Source organism: Artemia franciscana, chromosome 3 (genome assembly GCF_032884065.1).
Source record: "Artemia franciscana chromosome 3, ASM3288406v1, whole genome shotgun sequence".
Taxonomy (NCBI): Eukaryota; Metazoa; Arthropoda; class Branchiopoda; order Anostraca; family Artemiidae; genus Artemia; species Artemia franciscana.
Window position 1 is genome coordinate 40,625,549 of NC_088865.1, and position 21,357 is coordinate 40,646,905.

At 36.0% G+C, this 21,357-nt stretch overlaps 1 protein-coding gene across 1 annotated transcript in view; it reads left to right on the plus strand.

The window, feature by feature from the left end:
• The window catches only part of LOC136025267 (uncharacterized), a 58,723-nt gene extending 43,696 nt beyond the window's left edge, over window positions 1-15,027 (plus strand). Inside the window, exons 2-3 of the mRNA XM_065701128.1 lie at window positions 1,463-1,594; window positions 12,084-15,027. Of these exons, the coding sequence (XP_065557200.1) occupies window positions 1,463-1,594; window positions 12,084-14,782 (2,831 nt within the window). The 3' untranslated portion in view covers window positions 14,783-15,027. The remainder of the gene's footprint in view (window positions 1-1,462; window positions 1,595-12,083) is intronic.
• Window positions 15,028-21,357: the final 6,330 nt, after the last annotated feature.

Consider the following 21,357-nt stretch of genomic DNA (forward strand, 5'->3'; position numbering starts at 1 on the left):
GTCATTGATTAATGCAGCAATTTAAGCTGAACATTGATTGAAAAGTCGATACAATTGTACTCTGTTATCTAATGTAGCAACAGAGCTTTTGTAACTTATGCTAGTCCCGCGGAACATTTTTAATACGATACTGCCATGCAATTTGATAATGTTTAGCATTTTTTTACGCGCTTTTCTCCCCTCTGAAACGCTTCTGTTTCACTGCGGTTTGTCAAATTCCTAAGATTTCGTTTTAAGCTTTCTACTGGAAGTACTTAAGGCCTGACATCCATCAGGAGACCACTCCAAGGAGAAATTTTGCTGCTAAGAAAATTATTCTTGAAGCTTCTAGGGTGTGCTTTTCAACCTTTTCAGCCTTAGGTTTTCAGCGTTGCCAATCAACTTTTTCAACTTAATGCAAGGTTTGATGATGACAGGTTAACTTAGATTAGGCTTTTAACCCTAACCTTAACTAGCCTAGACTAACATAATCTATCCTAACCTAACTTTAACTTTTACCATCATAGCTTGCATAAAACTGAAAAAGCTGACTCGCAAAGCTAATTGAATCCAGGCAGAGAAGAAGAAATTGGAAACTTACCGGGTGGATGTCGACATTACCCAGATTTCGGATATTCAGGGTAACATATACATACCTTGACTCTCGATGGGGAAAGAGTGATGAAAGATAATTCCCTCGAGACCGAAATACGCATGGAATGTTGAAAAAATGACTTCAACTTAGTTGAGCATTATGCTCAGGACTTTAACTGGGATGGACTATTAGGTGAAGAAAAAGGAATTTACCTTGCGACGGTTCATGTTATTTAGATGGGAGGGATGAATTATTTTTTAATTTTTGTGTGCTGCTTAACCAATGTTCGTAAGTTTGGTATCATTGGTCTTATATAGGTAACCACAAGTACTAATATTTTTAGAAGCCCCCGCGAACTTCCCAAAGCTGCTGCAAAATATATACATCAGAAGTTTCGAAGCAAGGCCTTAAATTAGGTATCCTTTTCTCAGACCACACTGCCTTTCTATGACGAACAAATAAACGTTCAAATGAGGATGAATCCATTTATTTAGACAGTGAAAACGGGTATAAAAGTCTAGATACTCCGATCACATATTAGTCGTATATATGGGGAAATGAGGCAAATCAAGTATACAGTTATAAAATCATCATCTCGTTTGTAATTAAAAGATACAAAAGACTTTGCCACCTTCATTGAAAATTTATTTTACGTTTGGGCAAGATTAAAGAAGAAAATTTACATCAATACTTTGAATGAACTTTGTCACTGAACTCTCTCCGAAAAGAAGTCTAGTGAATAACCCCTTTAGGGGCACAATACTACATCAACGATTTGCAAGCATCATTTCTGTAACATTTAGTGTGTATTAGCAGACCTATTCATCACTAGGTCGGCACCAAAATTGGGTTAGAATAAAACCGTTAGTAAATTGAAATATGTTTCAGCTCTAGCAGAGGATGTCTCGTCAATTGACTCGTCATTGGCAATGCCAACAAGAACTGTCTATGGATTCTCAGATTTTACTACAACTGTTAGCAATACAGTCATGGTCTTCAAGCCACAAAACAAGCCAACAGGTAAACAAAGGGTTCGTTAACTGTGCTTTTCTTCCGGGTGGGAGAGGATTAACAGCCAATTATTAGACATTGTCTATGGAACAGTGTGCAATTTATATGCTAACCGTATACCCCTTCTTTTCTCCAAAGAAAAACACCGTCTCTCAGCAAAAAAACTCATCAGTGTATCGCTTACTCTACTTTATTATTCTTTTTCATCTTTGTGCTTTTACATTTTAGCCATAGGTATTAAAAATCTCTTAAAAACCAATTTTTTCTCCCTTTTGTCCATTTGTTTAATTGAATTTTATTATCTAAGGATATAGGTATGTTATTTAAAGGTTTACTCCTTGACGTCATTATAGAAATATACAAGCATCGATGAAAAAAAAATTCTTAACGGACATCTAGAATTTCGGTACCTTATATACTACTACTACTACTAACAACTTACTGCACCACCGAGCCGGCTGAGGGAGACACATTTACGCACGCTCCTCCTCTATCCCAATCTATTCAAAGCCTCCCTCTTAACACCCTACCAGGAAGTTCCCATTTTATTCAAATTTTTCTTTATGACATCTTAAATCTTTCTTTATGTCCTGGCCGAGTGGATTGGTGCGCTGGATTCAGGATCCTTTGTCTGAGAGGATGCGGGTTCGAATCCCAGTGTACCCAATTGTTCAGTTTGGGACGGGGGTCAGTGGCTTGACTCTGTAAGCTTAGCTACAGTCGACCCAGCTCTAAATGGGTGCCTGGAGAAATCTGGGGAAGGTAAACAGGAAGGGTGTGCGAAAGCACAGGATGGTTGGCCCCCAGCCCCTATTGCACTTCCTGGCTGAGGGGCCAAGAAACGGAGATCAGAACCGCCGGTAGGGACTGTAAAGTCTAATGCCGTATCCTTTACCTTTACTTTTTTTTTCTTTATGACATCCTCCCACCCCAACCGCGGACGACCTTCTTTCCGTTTTTGAACTAATATCGAACCAAGTTTTTGTTAGTGTAACTGTCTGAGTTTATGAATCTGGTAACTCGCCTGATACTATCCGGATTGGCCCAAATAGGTCTTGGATACTTGTTTGCCTTGCTATTCCAGGCAAACTTTTGGTAACCCAATATTAAATGATTTTTTTGGTAGATCAACTATCTGAGTTTGTTGATTGAGTCACTTGCCTGACACTCGAGATAGTTGGGGCCCCACTACTAGGCTTTGGACGCTTTTTTGCCTGTCATTCAAGGCAAATTAAGGGCCCTGTGTCAATTCTAAATTCTTGATCATCCTGCCTAAGACTATAGGAGGGCTTGCCATATTTGCTTGTCATTCCAGGCAATCTATCGGTCCTGTGTCAATTTTAAATTCTTGGTTAACCTGCCTGAGACACTAGGTTGGTGTGCCTTTCCAAAAGCTAACACACAAGTATTTGTCCAACAAGAGAGTCATACTCACTCCCGCCGTTTACGCATGCCATTTAACCAAACACTTCGAAAACTATACAATACCAAAAAGGACTTATGCCAGATTTGCCTCTCGCCAGGACTATCTGTCTTGGCTTTTTCTTCAATTAGCCATGGTTTTATGCACACAACCACATGATTTTAATTAAAAATATACGGAGTCCATCGGTTTTCAATCAAAATCATGTGGTTGCGGGCATCAAGCCATGGCTAATTTTAGAAAAAGCCAAGACAGATAGTCCAGGTGAGATGTAAATCTAGGTATAATCCCTTTTTAGGAATGTATAAAAATGATCTCATTTTACTTTTTAATAGATAAGTGTATCATCCATCCGTACATACATAGCCCTAGACGGTTGGCCGAAAAGGATAATCTTCGGCAATCTGTCACCCTTTATCCGTAGAACATGTTCTAGCCATCTCGACCTCTTTTTTCATTATAGCTCTAGAAAGCGAGATCGAACCATACTTTTCGTACAGCCTGGGTACCTAGACACACTGTTTGAAATACGGTCAGTCAGCCAGATACCTAGATCATTCCGTAACCAATTTCTCTAGAAATTATCTAGCAAATCTTCATCCGCTCTTTGGAGCGCCCATGCCTCAGAGCCATATTTGACCATTGTCATAGCTGTAGCTTCTAATATTCTAATCTTGGTTTGCAGAATTATGTTCCTATTCTTCCAAACTTTTTTTACTATGAAAAAACACCCTGAGCCTTGGCTATTCCACTTTTGACATCTTCACTGGTTTCGCCGTCTAAGTCTAGGAGAGTTTTTCCTCCCCATTTGAATCCGTGGGCTTCCATCGCCTTTCCTGTACACCTTAAAACAAAATTCATCAAAATGATCCATATAAAGGGAGATAGAACACAACCCTGCTTAACTCCTAATTCAATAGGAAACCAGCTGCAAGCCTCATTTCCTACCTTAACCGCAGCAGTGTTATTCTCGTATATAGCACCAATCACTTTAATGGTTTTTGTCTGGTATACCATACAGAGACAAGACCTTTGCTAAGGCCCTTCTATCAACAGAATCGTACGATTGCTCATAATCTATAAAACTAAGAAGTGACCAAAGGTGTTTGATAACTCAAGCAGTTCTCAATTATTAACCTAAGAGTGAAAATTTGGTAGACATATCCTCTACCTTTTCTAAAAACCGCATTGTTCTTCTCATAAATCTTTGTCTACAGCATCTCTCAGTCTGAAAAGTATCATATTGTTAAGTAATTTGCTACCTACAGAGACCAGACTAATGCCTCGATAATTACCACACTTACTCTTATCACCTTTCATGTACAGTGGTTTAATTAAGATTTTCCTTAAAGAGCTAGGTACTTCCCTTTTTTTCAAAAATCGTATTCATAATCTTCAGTTGCTTATTTTTAACTTCAGAGTCGCCATATTTAAGAAAATAATTTACCACACTTTTATTGATTATAACTATATTGTTATACCTACAAAATTGCAATAGTCTGTAGCCATTACTATTTTCTTTTCCTACACCTAATTTACCCAGGCTAGCATAACAGTAACGAATCTAATATCTTATTACTAATGTTAATGACAATATTTCAAGTCAAAAGACGCAAATGAACAGGGACACATTGACCATGTAAAATAATGACCATATATGACCAGATACGTATCTACGCATCTGTTTCCGGGCTATACATGTATAACGTGTCATTTCTAGGGCTATAATTAGAGAAAGGTTGAGATGGCTAGGGCACGTTCTGTGGATGAAGGATTCCAGCCAGCCGTGTAGGGCTAAACGGAAAGCAGGCGTCCACGGTTAGGGTAGGAGGATGTCATAAAGAAGGATTTAAAGGAAATGGAAACTTCCTGTAGGGTGTAAAGAGGGAGGCTGTGAATAGATTGGGATGAAGGAGGAGCGTTCGTAGCCGTGGTGGCTTCAGGTGGCTTGGTACTGCGGTGAGTTTTTAGTAGTAGTAGTTAGTAGTTCCGTATATATATATATATATATATATATATATATATATATATATATATATATATATATATATATATATATATATATATACATATATATATATATATATATATATATATATATATATATATATATATATATATATATATATATATATATATATATATATATATATATGTATGTGCGTGTGTTAGACCTATGCATGCTTAGCTACAGTACTTAAATGTCTATTACTCTGCTAGACACCCATATTGATGAGGCTAAGTGTCTTGCATTGATGTCGCTGTCAAAGTGAGGGCGCTATGGTAGATAAAACCGAGCTGCAGTAAAATAACCGTCCGTTGCCAAAAATGTTGCTTTCTTTTGCGATCAAGCTGGGGCCAAAAAAATGTTTTCCAATGAGGCAGACGTGGGTCATAAAAACTATGTAGAGTAAGTTCAAGCTTCATGGGGAGAGTGAATTGTGAAACTATGAAAATGTTAAGGGATATAAGGAGTTTAGGCAGCGGTGTTGGCCATGGTTCTATAACGAGCTATTAATAGTAATAGCATTTTTAAAGCTGTCTTTAAACTTTACATTGGTTACCTGTACCTTTAGATGCTGCTTGCATATCTGTTTCCTCATTAGCTTTTTAATGGTTTGATTATTATGTCAGTAATGTACCCGTTCCATTTAACCAAGCACTTTGAAAACTAGAGATTCTATGACTATCTTAGTTCTATGACTATCAACCTTAGTTCTTCTGCCCTAGGAATGACGCATAGACGCTTATTAGGGGATAAGGAGTTTGTGCAGCAGTGTTGGCAATGGTGCTTTAACGACCTGTTGGTAGTAATAATATTTTTTAAAGCAGTCTTTACATTTTACATTAGTTACCCCTACCTTTAGATACTGCTTGCATATCTGTTTCCTCATTTGCTTCTTAATGGTTTGATTACTATTATGTCAGTAATGTACGCCTAATTTTGTAATCGTTTTCGTCATTTACTTCAATGCAACGTATCTCTACTCTTAGTTGTGTTTCTATTGTCTAGAGTTCAAATTTGAGACAAAAATTAATTTAGTTTTTGAAATGCAAATATAAAATGTGTTTGTAATGGAGCAATAGTTAAATTTCACAACAAAATCGGTGAAGCACACTCCAATACTCATATTTCTGGAGTGTTCCACAAGTTTTTGGGTGTTTTTATGTCCCCCCCCCAACTTTGACTAAATGCCAAAAATTATATGAATCATCATATTCTTTGATTGCATGCTGAAACTAAAATTGTTTTTATTTATTTCTTTTTATTATATTTAGAACTTGATTATTTCTTTAGTTGACAAATCCAAACTTTTGCGTGGTGGCATGCCACACAAGAATCTCTCAGAGGGAGGGGGTGAGCCTCCAGGAAGGTCGTAAATGAATTTAAATGTTCCTTACTTGATTAATTGATAGGCCAATTTTTATGTTTTCTTTAGTTAAGACATTCTCAATCAAAATACTAAGTCCATCTTTATTGACAAGTAGAAAATTCCCTTTTTTGCATTGAGAGGCTGGGACAACTCTGATTTATGACGGATTTGAGCAATTACGTAATACATAATTAATTATGATGTAAAATATATCTCAGCAATAGCTTTTGCATAATATGAATTAAAACAATAGCATGAGGTTAAATAGGACAATAAAAATTAAAACCACATTTAAACATTGAAGCAAAAATCGCTTAAGCCCTAATAAAACCTGTTCGTCCTTGTTCTGATACTAGTTAAAATCTTGAAAGAAAAAACAAAAATAAATTTAACATGATCTAAAAGGGCATGATTTTAAGATGCAAATTTTACACCCTAAATTTTCAGGTAGAGTCCTTGGTGCGTTATTTTAATTGAAATGGTATAAGCAGTCAATTAAGCCAGCAAGAAACATGTGAGATAATTGGCTTGTGATTTAATGTTTTAATATCAATATAATGTACTTGTAAGAAACTGTTAGGAAACTACAAGTATTCCGCACGTTAAAGAGACAGTTTTATGCCTAGAGACAGCTAAACTGTTTCATGGAGGGTGGGGTACTGAGCTTACAAAAAAAATTGCAGGAGAAACTAAGACTTGGGAAACATTCTTTTTTGCCAAATTAAATTAAAAAAAAAAGTTTTTTAAATAAAAGTAAGGAGCAACATTAAAACTTAAAACGAACAGAAATTACTCCGTATTTGAAAAGGGCTTTTCCTCCTCAACGCCCCGCTCTTTACGCTAAAGTTTGACTCTTTCTCTTAACTCTACTTTTCAAAACAGTAAGAAACTTTAGCGTAAAGAGCCGGGCGTTGAGGAGGAAAAGCCCTTTTCATATACGGAGTAGTCTCTGTTCGTTTTAAGTTTTAATGTTGCTCCTTACTTTCATTTAAAAAAACTTGTTTTTTTATTTTATTTCTTGACGTTTTTGAATTAATGCACGTTTTGATCTTGGCTCTCCGCACTCAAATAATTAAAACGAAATTTGCATATTAATTAATTGCAATTAATCGGAATATTTTGAGAAAAAAGGAGCGAGGGAGGAGGCCTAGTTGCCCTCCAATTTTTCGACTGCTTAAGAAGGCAACTAGAACTTTTAATTTTTTACAAACATTTTCACTGGTAAAAAATACACGTAACTTACGAATTAACTTATGTAACGAATTTCTATATTCGTATGTTTTTATTGTGTATATGAGGGGGTTCTACCCTCGTCAATACCTCGCTCTTTACACACAGCTTAAATTTTGTCCCAATTCCTTAAGAATGACCTCTAAATCCCAAAGGCCGTGGAATAAATAGTTGAAATTACTAAAAATACTTTAGCGTAAAGATTGAGGTATAACGAGGAGGTAAACCCCTCATATGCGTAATAATTTTTGTTCGTTTTAAATTTTAATGCTGCTCCTTACTTTCAGTAGAAAAAACTTTTCATATTTATTTTTTCATTTTTTTTCAAATAATGCTAGAAAATCCTGCGCCCCTTCATTGAAATTATCTTCCCCCATGAGAAGTTCCTCCATGGAAATATCTTCCCACGTAACCTCCCCCCTCAACTCTCCCCCTAAACCAAAAAAATACCCCTGAAAACGTCTGTACACTTCCCAGTAACCATTACTATATGTAAACACGGGTTAAAGTTTGTAACTTGCAGCCCTTCTCACTGGGACTGCGGGGGAGTAGATCGTTCCTAAAGACATAGTTATTAGGTTTTCGACTATGGTGGATAAAATGGCTATCTCAGAATTTTGATCCGGTGACTTTTGGGAGAAAATGAGCTTGTGAGGGGCCTAAGTGCCCTCCAATTTTTTTGGTCACTTAAAAAGGGCACTAGAACTTTTAATTTCCGTTAGAATGAGCCCTCTCGTGACATTCTAGGACCACTCAGTCGATACGATCACCCCTGGAAAAAAAAACAAAAAAAAACAAACAAATAAACACGCACCTGTGATCTGTCTTCTGGAAAAAAGTACGAAATTCCACATTTTTGTAGATACGAGCTTCAAACTTCTAAAATAAGGTTCTTTGATACGCTGAATCTGATGGTGTTATTTTCGTTAAGATTGTATGAATTTTAGGGGGTGTTTTCCCCTATTTTCTAAAATGAGGCAAATTTTCTTATTTGATGGGTGTAATTGATCTTGATGAAACTTATATATTTAAAATCAGTATTAAAATGTGATTCTATTGATGTAACTATTAGTATCAAAATTCCATTTTCTAGAGTTTCGGTTACTATTGAGCCGGGTCGCTCCTTACTACAGTTCGTTACCACGAACTGTACAATACTTATCAACTGTTTGATAAGTATTATTTTTTCACAAATGTTACATGATGTGAAACTTACATAGACTATCTTACTCTAGAAAGGGGGGGGGGCGAAATCATCCATCTGCAATCCCCGTGGGTTGCCTTGGTTGTCAGTATTTAGTTACGGTATTTTAGTTGTATAGAACAACTTCAAAATCCCTGAAAGAAGGCATCAGTCAAATTGTTTTGGATAGAAGGGGCGCTGAGCCTGCAAAAAAAATTTCCAGGCAAAATTAAAGGTTGGAGGAAAGTTTTCGTTTTGTCAAAAAAGCACATATTGCTTTACAAATGCTACAAATGTGAAACCTTCGTAGATTTTTGTGTTCCAGGGGGGGGGGTGAAATCCTCTGATCTTCGCTTATCATAAATGTCCTTTGTTGTCACTATATAGTTCCAGTATTTTAGTTGTATAAAAAAAAAAACTCAACACCCTTGAAGTAGGCACATTTGCAAGAGGAGGGGAAAGTTTGGGACTCTGTCCTTCCTGCCATCTCAAATTCTTGATTTTTCTTGTGTTTCGTAGATGTAATATATAATTTTCTTATTTTTTGTTCTCATCAAATTTTTAAACACTCCTAAAATGTAGCCCCCCCCACAAACGCACCGTTATAAGTCCCTACGTTTACGCCTTGCTTAGAGCAACACAAAGTACGCAAAGATAGGGTTGTGAATATTCAGGCTGAAAGGTTTTGTTTTGAATGATCAACCCCTCAATTTCTGCAACTAGGCTACATCCAACAGTTCGTGGTAACGAATACGTCTTACTTACGTAAGGAGCGATGCGGCTCAGAAGTACCCGAAACTCTAGAAACGGAATTTTGATATCAATAGATATATTAAAAGAATCAGCTTATTATGTTGATTCTAAATATATAAGATTCATTAAGTTTAGTGTTACGCATCAAATGCTATGAGAATAAGAAAACTTGCAAAATTTTCGAAAAAGGGAGAAAGCATCCCCTAACGGTCAAAAAATCTTAATGAAAATCAAACCATCAGATTCAGCGTATCCAATAGCCCTGATATTGAAGTTTCAAGCTTTCATCTACAAAAATGTGGAATTTTGTATTTTTTGCCAGAAGAAAGATCACTAATGCATGTTTATTTATTTTATTATTATAATTTTTTCCGGGGGTGATTGCATCGAACCAATAATCCTATAATATCAATAAGGGCTCATTCGATCGGAAATTAAAAGTCCTAGTGCCCTTTTTAAGTGACCGAAAAATTGGTTAGCAACTGGCCCCCCTCCCACCCACTTTTTTCCTAAAAGTCATCCTACCGAAATTCTGAGATAGCTTTTCTGTACAGCATAGTCGAAAAGTCCAGTAATTGTAGTGAACTTACTCGGGAACTGTAGTTCACGAGGAGTGAACTTTCCAAAGAAAATTTTACACAGGATAAATTCGCCAAGATTCCTATGTAAAATTCTTTTTTTTGTCTTTCTTTCTCTTTGCCGACTCAATTTTACATGTGGAGATATTAAGGGGAATTGTCCGGGGGAAATATTTACCGGGTTGGAATTGTCTAGAGCATATTTCTGTTGGTGGGAGGATTTTTCATGGGAAAATTCTCCATGGGGGAGTTTTCCGCAGGATAAATTCTCTAAATGGAATTTTCTGCGGGAACACCTTTCTACTAGGGAGCGGTGGTATTTATGAGAAGAAGTTTCCACAGAGGGGGGATTTCCAGCAGGATTTGAAGAACAATCAAAAATTAAAGTTTTTTCAAATAAAAGTGGGCTAAGAAAAAGTTATCAGCCGGAATCGTCTGCAAGAAATTTTCCAGGGGTAACTTTCAGCTAGTATGGAATTGTTTGGGGGTATTTTCTTGGTGAAGGGGTATTTATGTGGGAAGAACTGAGCAGAAGGAATTTTTCATGGAGAGGGAGCCACATCTCCTGGCAACTGTACGAGGGCACAGCCCGCTCACACACAATCAATAATATTGGTTTTATACTGTGAGATGTTCACATTGGGAGGATAGTTTCTAGAGATGAACTTTCCAGATGAAATTTTACGTGTGGGAAATTTCGCCAAAATTAATTTGCAAGTTCAGTTTTAGTTGTTCATGTAAGGTGAGCCAAATTCGAACCTGCATTAGTTGAAAAACTTTCAGAAATTAAATAAAAAAAACAAGTTTTTTTAAACATAAAGTAAGGGGTGATATTAAAACTTAAAACGAACAAAATTATTCCAGAAATGAAAAGGGCTGTCCCCTCCTCAACGCCCCGCTCTTTACGCTGCATATTGCCTCTTAGTCACAGCTCTGCTCTTTAAAGTAACAAAAAACTTCAGCGTAAAGAGCTGGCTCCTTTCATATACGGAATAATTTCTGTTTGTTATCAGTTTTAATGTTGCTCCTTACTTGCTTTTGAAAAAAAAACTTTTTTGTTTAATTTCCACATAAAACTCGGGTTTTGCATCAAATATTATTGTTTTATCTCCAACTTATAAGTCATGGCACTTCACCGCCTTCTTTGATACAACTTAACAGAACTGTTGGAAAAACATATCGATATTGAATCAACAGAATTCTGATCTATACATAAATCGAAAATTTTAAGATCTTCAGAGTTTTCAAAACCTAATTTGTGTATCGGAAAGACTATCCATTTTTTCTACCACAAGACAAGCATAATATAAAACAAAAATAATTCTACTCAGAAAATGCAAGAACAGCGGTCGCAACCTATAAATTACATGACTCCTGTATTATTTTCCCATTTTCCTCAACTTTTTCGGCTTTTCGGTATTTTCAAGTTTTGCTCCTTCATATGTCCTTTTCTTCTTCTTATTTAAGTTTGTCGTCCATTTTAAAGTCTTATTCCGTATTTTGTGTTTTTTTTGTACGATGAGTGATGATCTTTTCGGCTTTTGTGGTTCAATAAATTTAGATGTGGGTTTTACTTAAGCTTTGCTTAAGCTTTTACATACTCCCTCCCTCCCCTCCCCCAACAAAGAGAAAAGTCGTATTTCTGTTTGTTCTTAAGTTAATTTTCGATCGTTAATTCTGTGTTAATGTTAGTATGTTTATTCTGTTCGTACATTTTATGTCCGTAAATAAAGTTAATCTACGTATCAGTCTTCGCTACTTGTCCCTTTAACTGTTGATATATCCATTCTTCGAGGTTGAAATTTGCCAGCTTTACAAAACAGTTTTTTTTCTTTTAATCTTATTTTTTTTTTAACTTTCTTTTAATTCTTTAAGGGCAAAACTTTCCATATATTTTTAAAAGTGAAAGTTATTCTGTATAAGTAAGCTGGAGCTAATATTCTGATTTTATTTACAGAGAAACATCCGAAGAAATCTAGTAGCAGTGGGTCACAGAAGAAAAGCTCAAAAAATCCGGTGAAGAAAAAGCTTCATAACTCATATAGCATAGAGGCTAGCACAGACGCAAACATACTCATTGAAGGAAGTATGACAAGTACTGAAGCACAGTTTGACGTGGCAGATCATGCTATTGAATCAGGCAGGTCGAATGATGGAGTTGCATATGCTAAACTGTCAGTTTATAAATTAAAAGACGTCTTGCAGCCATTGAGCATGAACGTAGAGCAATCCGAAGAGAGTAAAACAAACTCTTATAATCCTGAACTAAAGCTTGGCCTTGTTTCAAAATATGGTGGAACAGTTATTAAACATGGAGTTACAACAGTTCATGAAACAAGTGTTATTGGCACGTATATAGATGGAAAATATGCACAGCTAAAATCAAGCACGTCAACAATATTTATGGCTGTCAGTAGTGATCTAGTAGGTGGGAAAAAAGGCTCTGTACAAGTTGTTGCTGGAGATGATGATAATAACAGAATAAAACCGTCACTTATTCATGCTGCCATTGCAGTTACATCCACGCCACAAATTAATAAATCATCATTAGACAACGATGAAAATTTACCTCTTGAAGCTCTTTTTGAAATAACAAAGCCTGAAAGTACCACGCGAAAGTCCTTCAAGTCGTCTCCCAAAGTTGAGACCACGAGTCAAAAACATTTGGAAAGAAAATCAGCACAAGAAACATTTTTGCAAAGGTTACAGCGCCATCGACAAAACCAACTACTCGACGAGGATGCAGATGCGGCAGAAACTATTGCACAAAAAACTATTGTGAAACCATCCTTCCGTCGTAGCTCCTTCCGAAGTACAACTATTGCTCCAACTAATCCAGAGCCATTAGATCAGAGTGATAAACCCAGATATACTAGAAGGGCTGGGTACATAGTCTCTAAGAAGCGAAACCTTAATGTCGAAAATAACATAAATAAAACACCAGCATTGGGTAGAATAGTAGCAATTAGAAAGCTGCAAAATAATGGAGAAAGATGGCGCTACCGTCCTTCTCCGAAGCCCTTCGTAAATATACAAGGAAAAAATCGCTATCAGCAGGTTAGAGAGGAAAGAACGACTGAACCAACTACGACTACATCTGAAAGCTATTATGATGAAGATTTCGATGAATCGTATGATAATTATAGTAAACAAGATTTTTATAGTAGTTTAGAAAAAGAAGATCTCTATGATGAGCCTGCTGCTGTTGAACAAATTAATTCCGAGCCACCCTTAGAACCTACAATAATTACTTTGCATGTACAGACTGTGACTCCTAGTGCATATTCAGATATATACTTAGAGCTTGTAACACTAAAGTCTCCCCAGGTAATGAAGATTGGAAATATTAAAAGCACCCGGTATCTAACTGTTACCAAAACAAGTACAAGGCACTCTCCAAGACCTCTTACACCAGAACCCGAAATAGAAGTTCCTGATTACGACGAGCCAATACAACCTGAGGAGCCCTTTCCAGAAGACAATGAGTACCAATATCAACAAGAGGTAGATGAAACTAAAGGAGGTGATGTAGAGGTACCTCAGATAGAACCTGTAAATAGAGAAGAGGAAGTTCAAGAGTTGGAAGAAGTTAATGAAGACATAGAAGACAGTCATTTTGTGCCTGAGCTGATGATGAGTACTATAACAGAAACATTTAGCTCTGTTGAGCTCATGACTAAAACAAGCATTGTCCCATTCACTAGAGGTAGGCTTTCAACAGATATGACTTTAACGCAATCATACTATATAACTAGGCTCATTACTGCTGTAAAGACTGTTCCTTCAGAATTTTTACAAACTGACTTACTGGATTCTTTACCTGAAACAAGTGATGATAACAGTAGACTAGACAATTCCGACCTTAACTTTAAGGATGACTATGATGAAAATATACCAAATCAGAAAAGAGTTCTTCGCCAGCCATATAGTACCTTATCGGATTTATCAGAAATTGACAATGACTTTGATCCAACCGACTTTGAAAGGTTTGAAATTTTACCGAGCATTATCGATACTTCGGCATTACTTGTAGAACCAACACCCCCACTTGAAGAAGTAACTTCTGCTGTTTCAGAAATTTACAAAACAATTGATGCAACACCTATTGCTTCAGAACCAAGCAGTTTGACTGCAGAGCAAATGCAGCAGTTTGCGATGATGCGTTACGTAAACCAATATGCAGCTTTGAACCCTTACATGAACCCAGGATTTGGATTTGGAATGCCCCCTGTAAATCCTTTGTTTCCCCAAGCTTCTCAGAAGCCAGTTTTTGAAACTAGTGATGTTTTCAAAACTGATTTAGTTCCTATTTGGAACGGTGTTTCTACGATTTATAGCTCTTTGACGCGAAAAATTGGTGAAACAACGATAACAAAATATGAAAATATCCCAAGCACCTCTGTTACAAACCCTTTTCTCCAGTATACTGTTATGAGTAGTCCCGTAACAGTGGAGACTATGACCACTTCCACAGATTATAGGACATACAGAATCATTTTTAGAGCCCAAGCGACGATGACAACAGTAACTTCTACCACAGTTTTTCCGACTGTTGTTACCTCGTATGTAACTTCCTCCATACCACTGCAACCGACAATGTTCCCTAATATGTTCCCAGGAATGGGTGGATTGACATTTCCAGGTTTTCTTGGTTAAAATTACATTCTAGTGAAAAAAAAAACAGTTACTTCTGTTGTGACGCAAGTCTATCGCACGAAATGTGTCAGACTTTCCGAGAGTTGTGTTGTGAATCTTGAATCTAAGAACACAATTGACATCAACAAGGGATTATCCTTAATCATAAAAAAATGTCAAAGTTAGAAAATACTCCAACGCTAAACAAAAATTATTTCTTAACAGTGCATATGGTTAAGAAAGTTGTTCCATGTCAACATTTATTAAATAAGTTGTATTGCCTACTATGAGTAACATATTATAAAGTGCGTATCGTGCATCTTCAAATTTTAAAGATGGGACGTACTTTTTGATGAAACAAAGTTTGCCCATTAGAAAATCGACTTATTATGCAGTCTGGATCTTGAACATTTACTTATCGAATTTTTTTTTACAACGTAATTTACGGGGCCGGTTACATTGTAACTGCCCTACAGGTAGCTAGTCCTTTACCATGATTGACCATAGTACATTATGCATCTATTTAATCTTCACATAAAAGGATCAACAGATGGATTAGATGGGATAAGCCATTACGACAATGGTCCCAATAGGTGTTTTACTTTATTTTCTTCAATTGGGTATGGAATGACATTGAAAGTTGCACCAAACATGTGTTTTTTGTCGACAATTTTTAAGATAATCAAAGCATTTGAAACAGCGGGTTCGGAGCGTTAAATTCTGATACACTCTTTTTGAATACACCCGTGACTTATTTCATAGGGGTGTTTTTAAACATATGATTTTTCAATAATAGGTGTTTGGTAATTGTTGAAAATCGTTTTTATGAACTATTTGATATTATACGATAGATTTTCCTTAAAACGCAATTCATCATCGCAAAGTAAGCTATAAAAAGGACTCAAATTAAAGGAAACATCTACATCAAGTGTCTAAAACTAATGTTTCCTTACCTCGGACTTTTTTTCATCTTTACAAAACTTAAACTCAATCAATAACTAATTTGATTCAGAATAAGGATATATTTGAAATCAATTTTTTGCAGTAACGCCTCCTCAAGGCTACTTTGGCTGCCATTTGAGACCAAAGCAAAAGTCAACTTGCAATTAAACTTAAAATGGTTATAAAAAGTACTTTTATATGTAAATATACCCAGTCGTCAGTTTATTATCAACTGTACCAGCTATGGCTTGTTTAAAGGGGAGAAACTTCACGAGAAGGGGGCATAAGCATTGGCTTACCTAGCGATTCTTCACAGAAATTAGCCACAAGCGAGCTAATCAGCTCCTGCAACCTGCTGATTTCAGTAAGTTGATATCATTACAGACAATTTTACAGGGACTATTAAAATATGGGTATTTGCAGTTCACGTTCTTAACCTAAGTCCGTATGTTCTTTGATAAAAGCTTTAAGATGTATGCGGTAGTCTTTTACATCTTCAAAAATATGTGGTAAAGCCCCTCACTAACCACCTCCCTCCTTCTCTCTGAAAATACATTTTGTAATATGTGTGATAATCGATACTGTTGGTAAAAATACTCCGGTGAACCTCCTCACTTAATAATTATTTAGTTGTGTTTTGTTATGTCTTTTTTATTTTGCCGTATTTATAATTTCTTTTGTTTTGTTTCGCTTCTTTCCTCATTTTACTGATTACTGTATTTTACGCATTGTTTTTTTTTGGCGTCTTGTATTTATATTTTTCTTTGTTCAGGCATTTTTTTTTTTTTCAATTTTGAATATTCCTGTATTTGTACTGTATGTCTTGAATCTTTTTGTAATGCTAATTTATACATTAAATTCGATACAATTGCAAACAAGAGCTTACCGAGCTATTCATTGTCATGAATAGTAAGTAAAGAAAGGCCCTTGTCATGTTTACCTGAAAATTTGAAGTTCTATGCTATATATGTCTTAAAAGGAAATTACCTGAAATCTGGATCCAAATATGTAAAACTAATGAAGCTCAACGGTGCCCATTAAAAGTTGTTATCATAAGACGATTTGCCAAATTTTAGAAAAGAGGTAAAACACCCATGAAAAGAGATCTGATCCTTATGAAAACTGCACTATTAAATTTGACATGTCTGAGAACCTTAAAATGGATGTTCCGAACCCTTATCTACAAAAGACGAAATCTATTATTTTCCCCAAGAAGAATGGTTTTGGAGGTAAAAACAAGGGTTTACAGATGTGTATTTTGTTGTTTGGGTTGTTGTTTTTTAACAAGGACTATCGTATTGACCCAGTGAGTGCAAAGCGTCAGGTAATAGCTCTTCGAATGTAAATCTGAATTTATAGTGGCCTTGAAAATTCCCTATATATATTAAAAATATCATAAAAAATTATTTATTGTGAAAGAATTTTGATACCCTATTTTAAATGTTTGTTACTTTTTTAACACAAGCATATTTAATTTATTTGCCACTACATAAACCTTAACTTGCTTGAGATTGTAGAAAAATAAACATTTGGAGTGCTACTACGCAAGAACAGATGATATAAAAGGGATATATATATATATATATATATATATATATATATATATATATATATATATATATATATATATATATATATATATATAAAAGCACCCCCATTTGAGGGTGCTTTAGTACAGAACAATGTGGTCCTTATGCATAATTTCATTGTTTTTCTTCCAACCGCTTCGTATAGAAGGGTGGGTTGTAGATACTTAGGAAAGGGCTCATTCAACTGAAAATTCAAAATTTTTAGAGTCCCCCTTCTTGACAAACAGCTCTAAAGTATGCGGATGAAATTCTACAATATATTTTGGATGCTTCAGCGTTCATTAATAAATCTTCAGCTGATAATGGCATGAATGCTGCAGCGATTACCAATCAAAGTACCCGCATTTGGGGGCACTACACACTTTAGCAAAGAACAATGTAGTTTCTGCGTGTTTTTCTCTTTGTTTCCTTCCGACTACTTTGTATAGATAGGCGGCCGTAAGAAGTAAAGCAAGGGCTTATTCGATTGGAAATTAAAAGCCCCTGTGCCCACTTTGAGAGTCAAAAGTGATGGGCTTAACGTAAGATGGGATTTCTCACGAATAACTACAGATTTTGGTATTTACTTATGGTAAATAAGGTCAAAATGTCAAGCAATAGAAATTGTAAGATAGCCAACCAAAAGCCTCTTCAGGTGATGTAGACATCCTACTTGAATTGTTTTACAAAACAACTGCACAATTCAAATACAACAAATTTTTTTTAGATATGTTTCCTGATATAATCTTTCTCAGCTCACCTTTTATTTTGTTAAGCGCCCCATCTCTCTCTCTCTCTCTCTCTCTCTCTCTCTCTCTCTCTCTCTCTCTCTCTCTCTCTCTCTCTCTCTCTCTCTCTCTCTCTCTCTCTCTCTCTCTCTCTCTCTCTCTCTCTCTCTCTCTCTCTCTCTCTCTCTCTCTCTCTCTCTCTCTCTCTCTCTCGCTCTCTCGCTCTCTCTCGTTCTCTCTCTGGGGCTGTTCTATTTGCGTTTTGAGATACTAGCAAATTTTTTTTTTTTTGAAGACCCGGGATTAGAATACTAAATCCTGGATCTAAGGATTTGTGCTTATTAGGGTAATCTCTCCTTCAGAGAAGCTTCAAATGACACGTTAATCCTGGATACCACTTGCTGTATTTTATGTAACGCCGTAATACCGTAGCATTCATTCTATTTTGACAGCTAAGATTATTTGCCAAAATGCTTTACCCTAGGTGAAAGAAAAAGAGTTTCATGTAAGAAGTTTTTGAGGGATAGATCCTGCTAGAAAAGAGGACAGTAATCGAAGTAGAGACGGCATTATAAGTGCAAATTGAAGTGGAGGCTTATAGCACTGTCAAGTACTCGGAAGATGTAGCTAGATGGGATAACGGTAAGATATTGTGTTGACATGTTAAGAAGTGGAAAGAAAGAAGTCAGGTTGGACTTGTCCCAGTTAAAGATAGGAGAAGGGCCTCAATAATTGAGAAGGAAATTGTTGAAGAGAAATGGGTTAAACATTTTAAAGAATGTGTTAAACCATAATAATGGTGTCGTAAATTATAGGGAAAAGAATAAAAAAAATATGGAGAAATTAGGAACGAAAAAAAATTGTAAGAAGGAGTTTAGGGCACAACTAAAGGGATAGAAAAATAATAAGGCACTGATTAGGGCCGAATTTAAAACTTTGACGCTTCTAGGCCCAAGCGTTTTTGCCGATCCGTTTTTGTGAGATTTTCGGGGAAATACCCGAAAGTGCGTGGATGGCGGAAGCAGTGAACAGAAAGTAACTGATGAGCCAAAAGTAATGAAAGAGAGGGATGATGCCGAAACCTCAGCTGTCATTTTTGGGAGACATCTGACAGTTTGTAAGTGACAACGGAATCCCTTTGTTGTTTTATAATATCTTTCTGTGAATAGGCAGCGCGGTGGCGAAGTTCATCTGGTACTTAGACGATAAATCAAAGCAGTCCAGTTTTTGGTAAGAAATTATCACTCAGTTATAATTTATTGCACCCCTACGCCAGGGCCTAGCGGGCCCATTGGTAAATCCTGACCCGATGTAGAGAGTGTGGGAATGAGCTTTTAAATATGGAGGTCTCAGAATATAGGCAGGAGACTTAAGACTATGAATATTGTTTTTACCAAATGAGGAATTATAAAATGATTTTGCTAAATCTTTATTTGAACTCCTTTCTAAGAAAGATGACTAAAGAAAGTATTGTGCTTACAGAGGCAGTATCTTGATTTCTGCGGGGAACAAATTACTTAGCATGAGGATACTTGTTAGACAGGGGGATCCTGCACATTAAGCTTTAAGACAAGAACAGCGTGGTTAAGGAAGGGGAGAAAATGCGCTAATTTGACCGCCATACTTAGACTCATAATTGATAATCATCAAATTCTTTTAGTCCTTAGTCTGATAGGTTGTGAAGAAGTATTGAATTCAGGAGATAAAAATTTTCTCAATGTTCTTTCTTTGTATGGTTTAGTAGATAAGTACATCAATGTGATTAGCGCTATGTACTGGAACACTATTCTTGTGGTAATGTAGGAAAAAGGTCAGTAGTTTGTTCGGTTTGGAATCATGAGTTAAGCAGAATTGTGTCCTATGCCCGTGTATACGGGCTATTTTATGGACCTTGTCCTTAGGAACAATACAAAGGCTATGGACAATATGGTATCGCATAGGAATATAAGGGTCTTCTAATCTTACATTTTACATGTGATTTGAGCGTCCCATATGCACTTGTTAGCCAAATGAACAAGTTCCAAAGGTCAGATATGGCTCTGAAAGATGGGTGGGTCTAGCTCTCTGCTGAGTTCTATGCTGTTGTAAATAAGGGCAGCGGCAATCAATACAGCTCCCATCAATGTTATGTGACTGTGACGCTCGAGTGTAATAAAATCTCGAAACACTAATTCCTTCCGATAGAAATAGCGCGCTTGCACCACAATTGATAATTTCATCACATTTTTTTTCAGAAATCATGATAGACTTTTATCAAAAATATTAAAGATTTTGAGATTAGCACGATAGTTCAGCCCTAGATTTTCAGTTTTGACTATAGAATATGCTTATTGGCAGATTTTGGGAAGACACATGTCTAAGCTGGATATAATGGATATATTAAAGTCTGATGCACTGTAGTATAAAGGAACATGGCAGTACCATTTCAATCGGTCCTATCATATGGAATAACAATTACAAACTCAGCAGCTTTCCAAAAATTATTCAGTTAAAAATACGATTAATGATTTGAAAGCTCCATTTTAAATGTTCTAAAATCCATTTTATATAATTCTATCGGCTTATTTTTTTTAACAGTTAATGAAATTGATAATGAAATAATTTTACTCTTAAAATAAATTAGTCCCAGGACAAGGAGTGACGTGCCGCTTAGAATAAAACTAAATATCCTGCTTTTAAGCAGTAAAGGGTCATACAAAATTCAGCGAGGGAGGGGAAAGCATTTACACTAATATATTTCAAAAAATATGTTTATTATAATTTTTATGGAAAACTTCCCATTTTAGTTCCACTTAAAACTATTTAAAAATAGTGACCCTCCTAGATTTTAAAGAAATATATTTTGACACCCAATTCCCCTAGTATTTCCCTGAACTGGTACCACTGCACTGAGTCCTGTGGCAGCACTTCGACATACAGAAAGAATTTCTGGCGGTGGCTTTTCAACATAATTATGGTAGTGCACAATTTGTGTTTGGTCTGGCTTGGGGAACTAGCTCAAGATTTCTGACAAATAAATACAGCTGAATAAAATACAGTCGAATCAAACTAAATAAAAGCTGATAAGCATGATTGTAAATTAAATCCTTAAAAATGCATTGACGAACGCATAACTTTTGTTTTCTTAATGAATCGTGTAATAACCCGTTCGAAACAACCTCCAAAAACAATATGTTCAATTTGACGCTCTTAATGGAGACAGCAATGCATAAGTCAAACATTAAAGAGCGAAATTTCAACGTAACATCTATTGCATTGTCTATAAGCCTTGCAGTAGAAAATCAAACTTGGCTTTGATTATGGTAAAACTAACTATTTTCAAAGGTTCTAGCTCAGAAAATTTATAGATGACACTGTA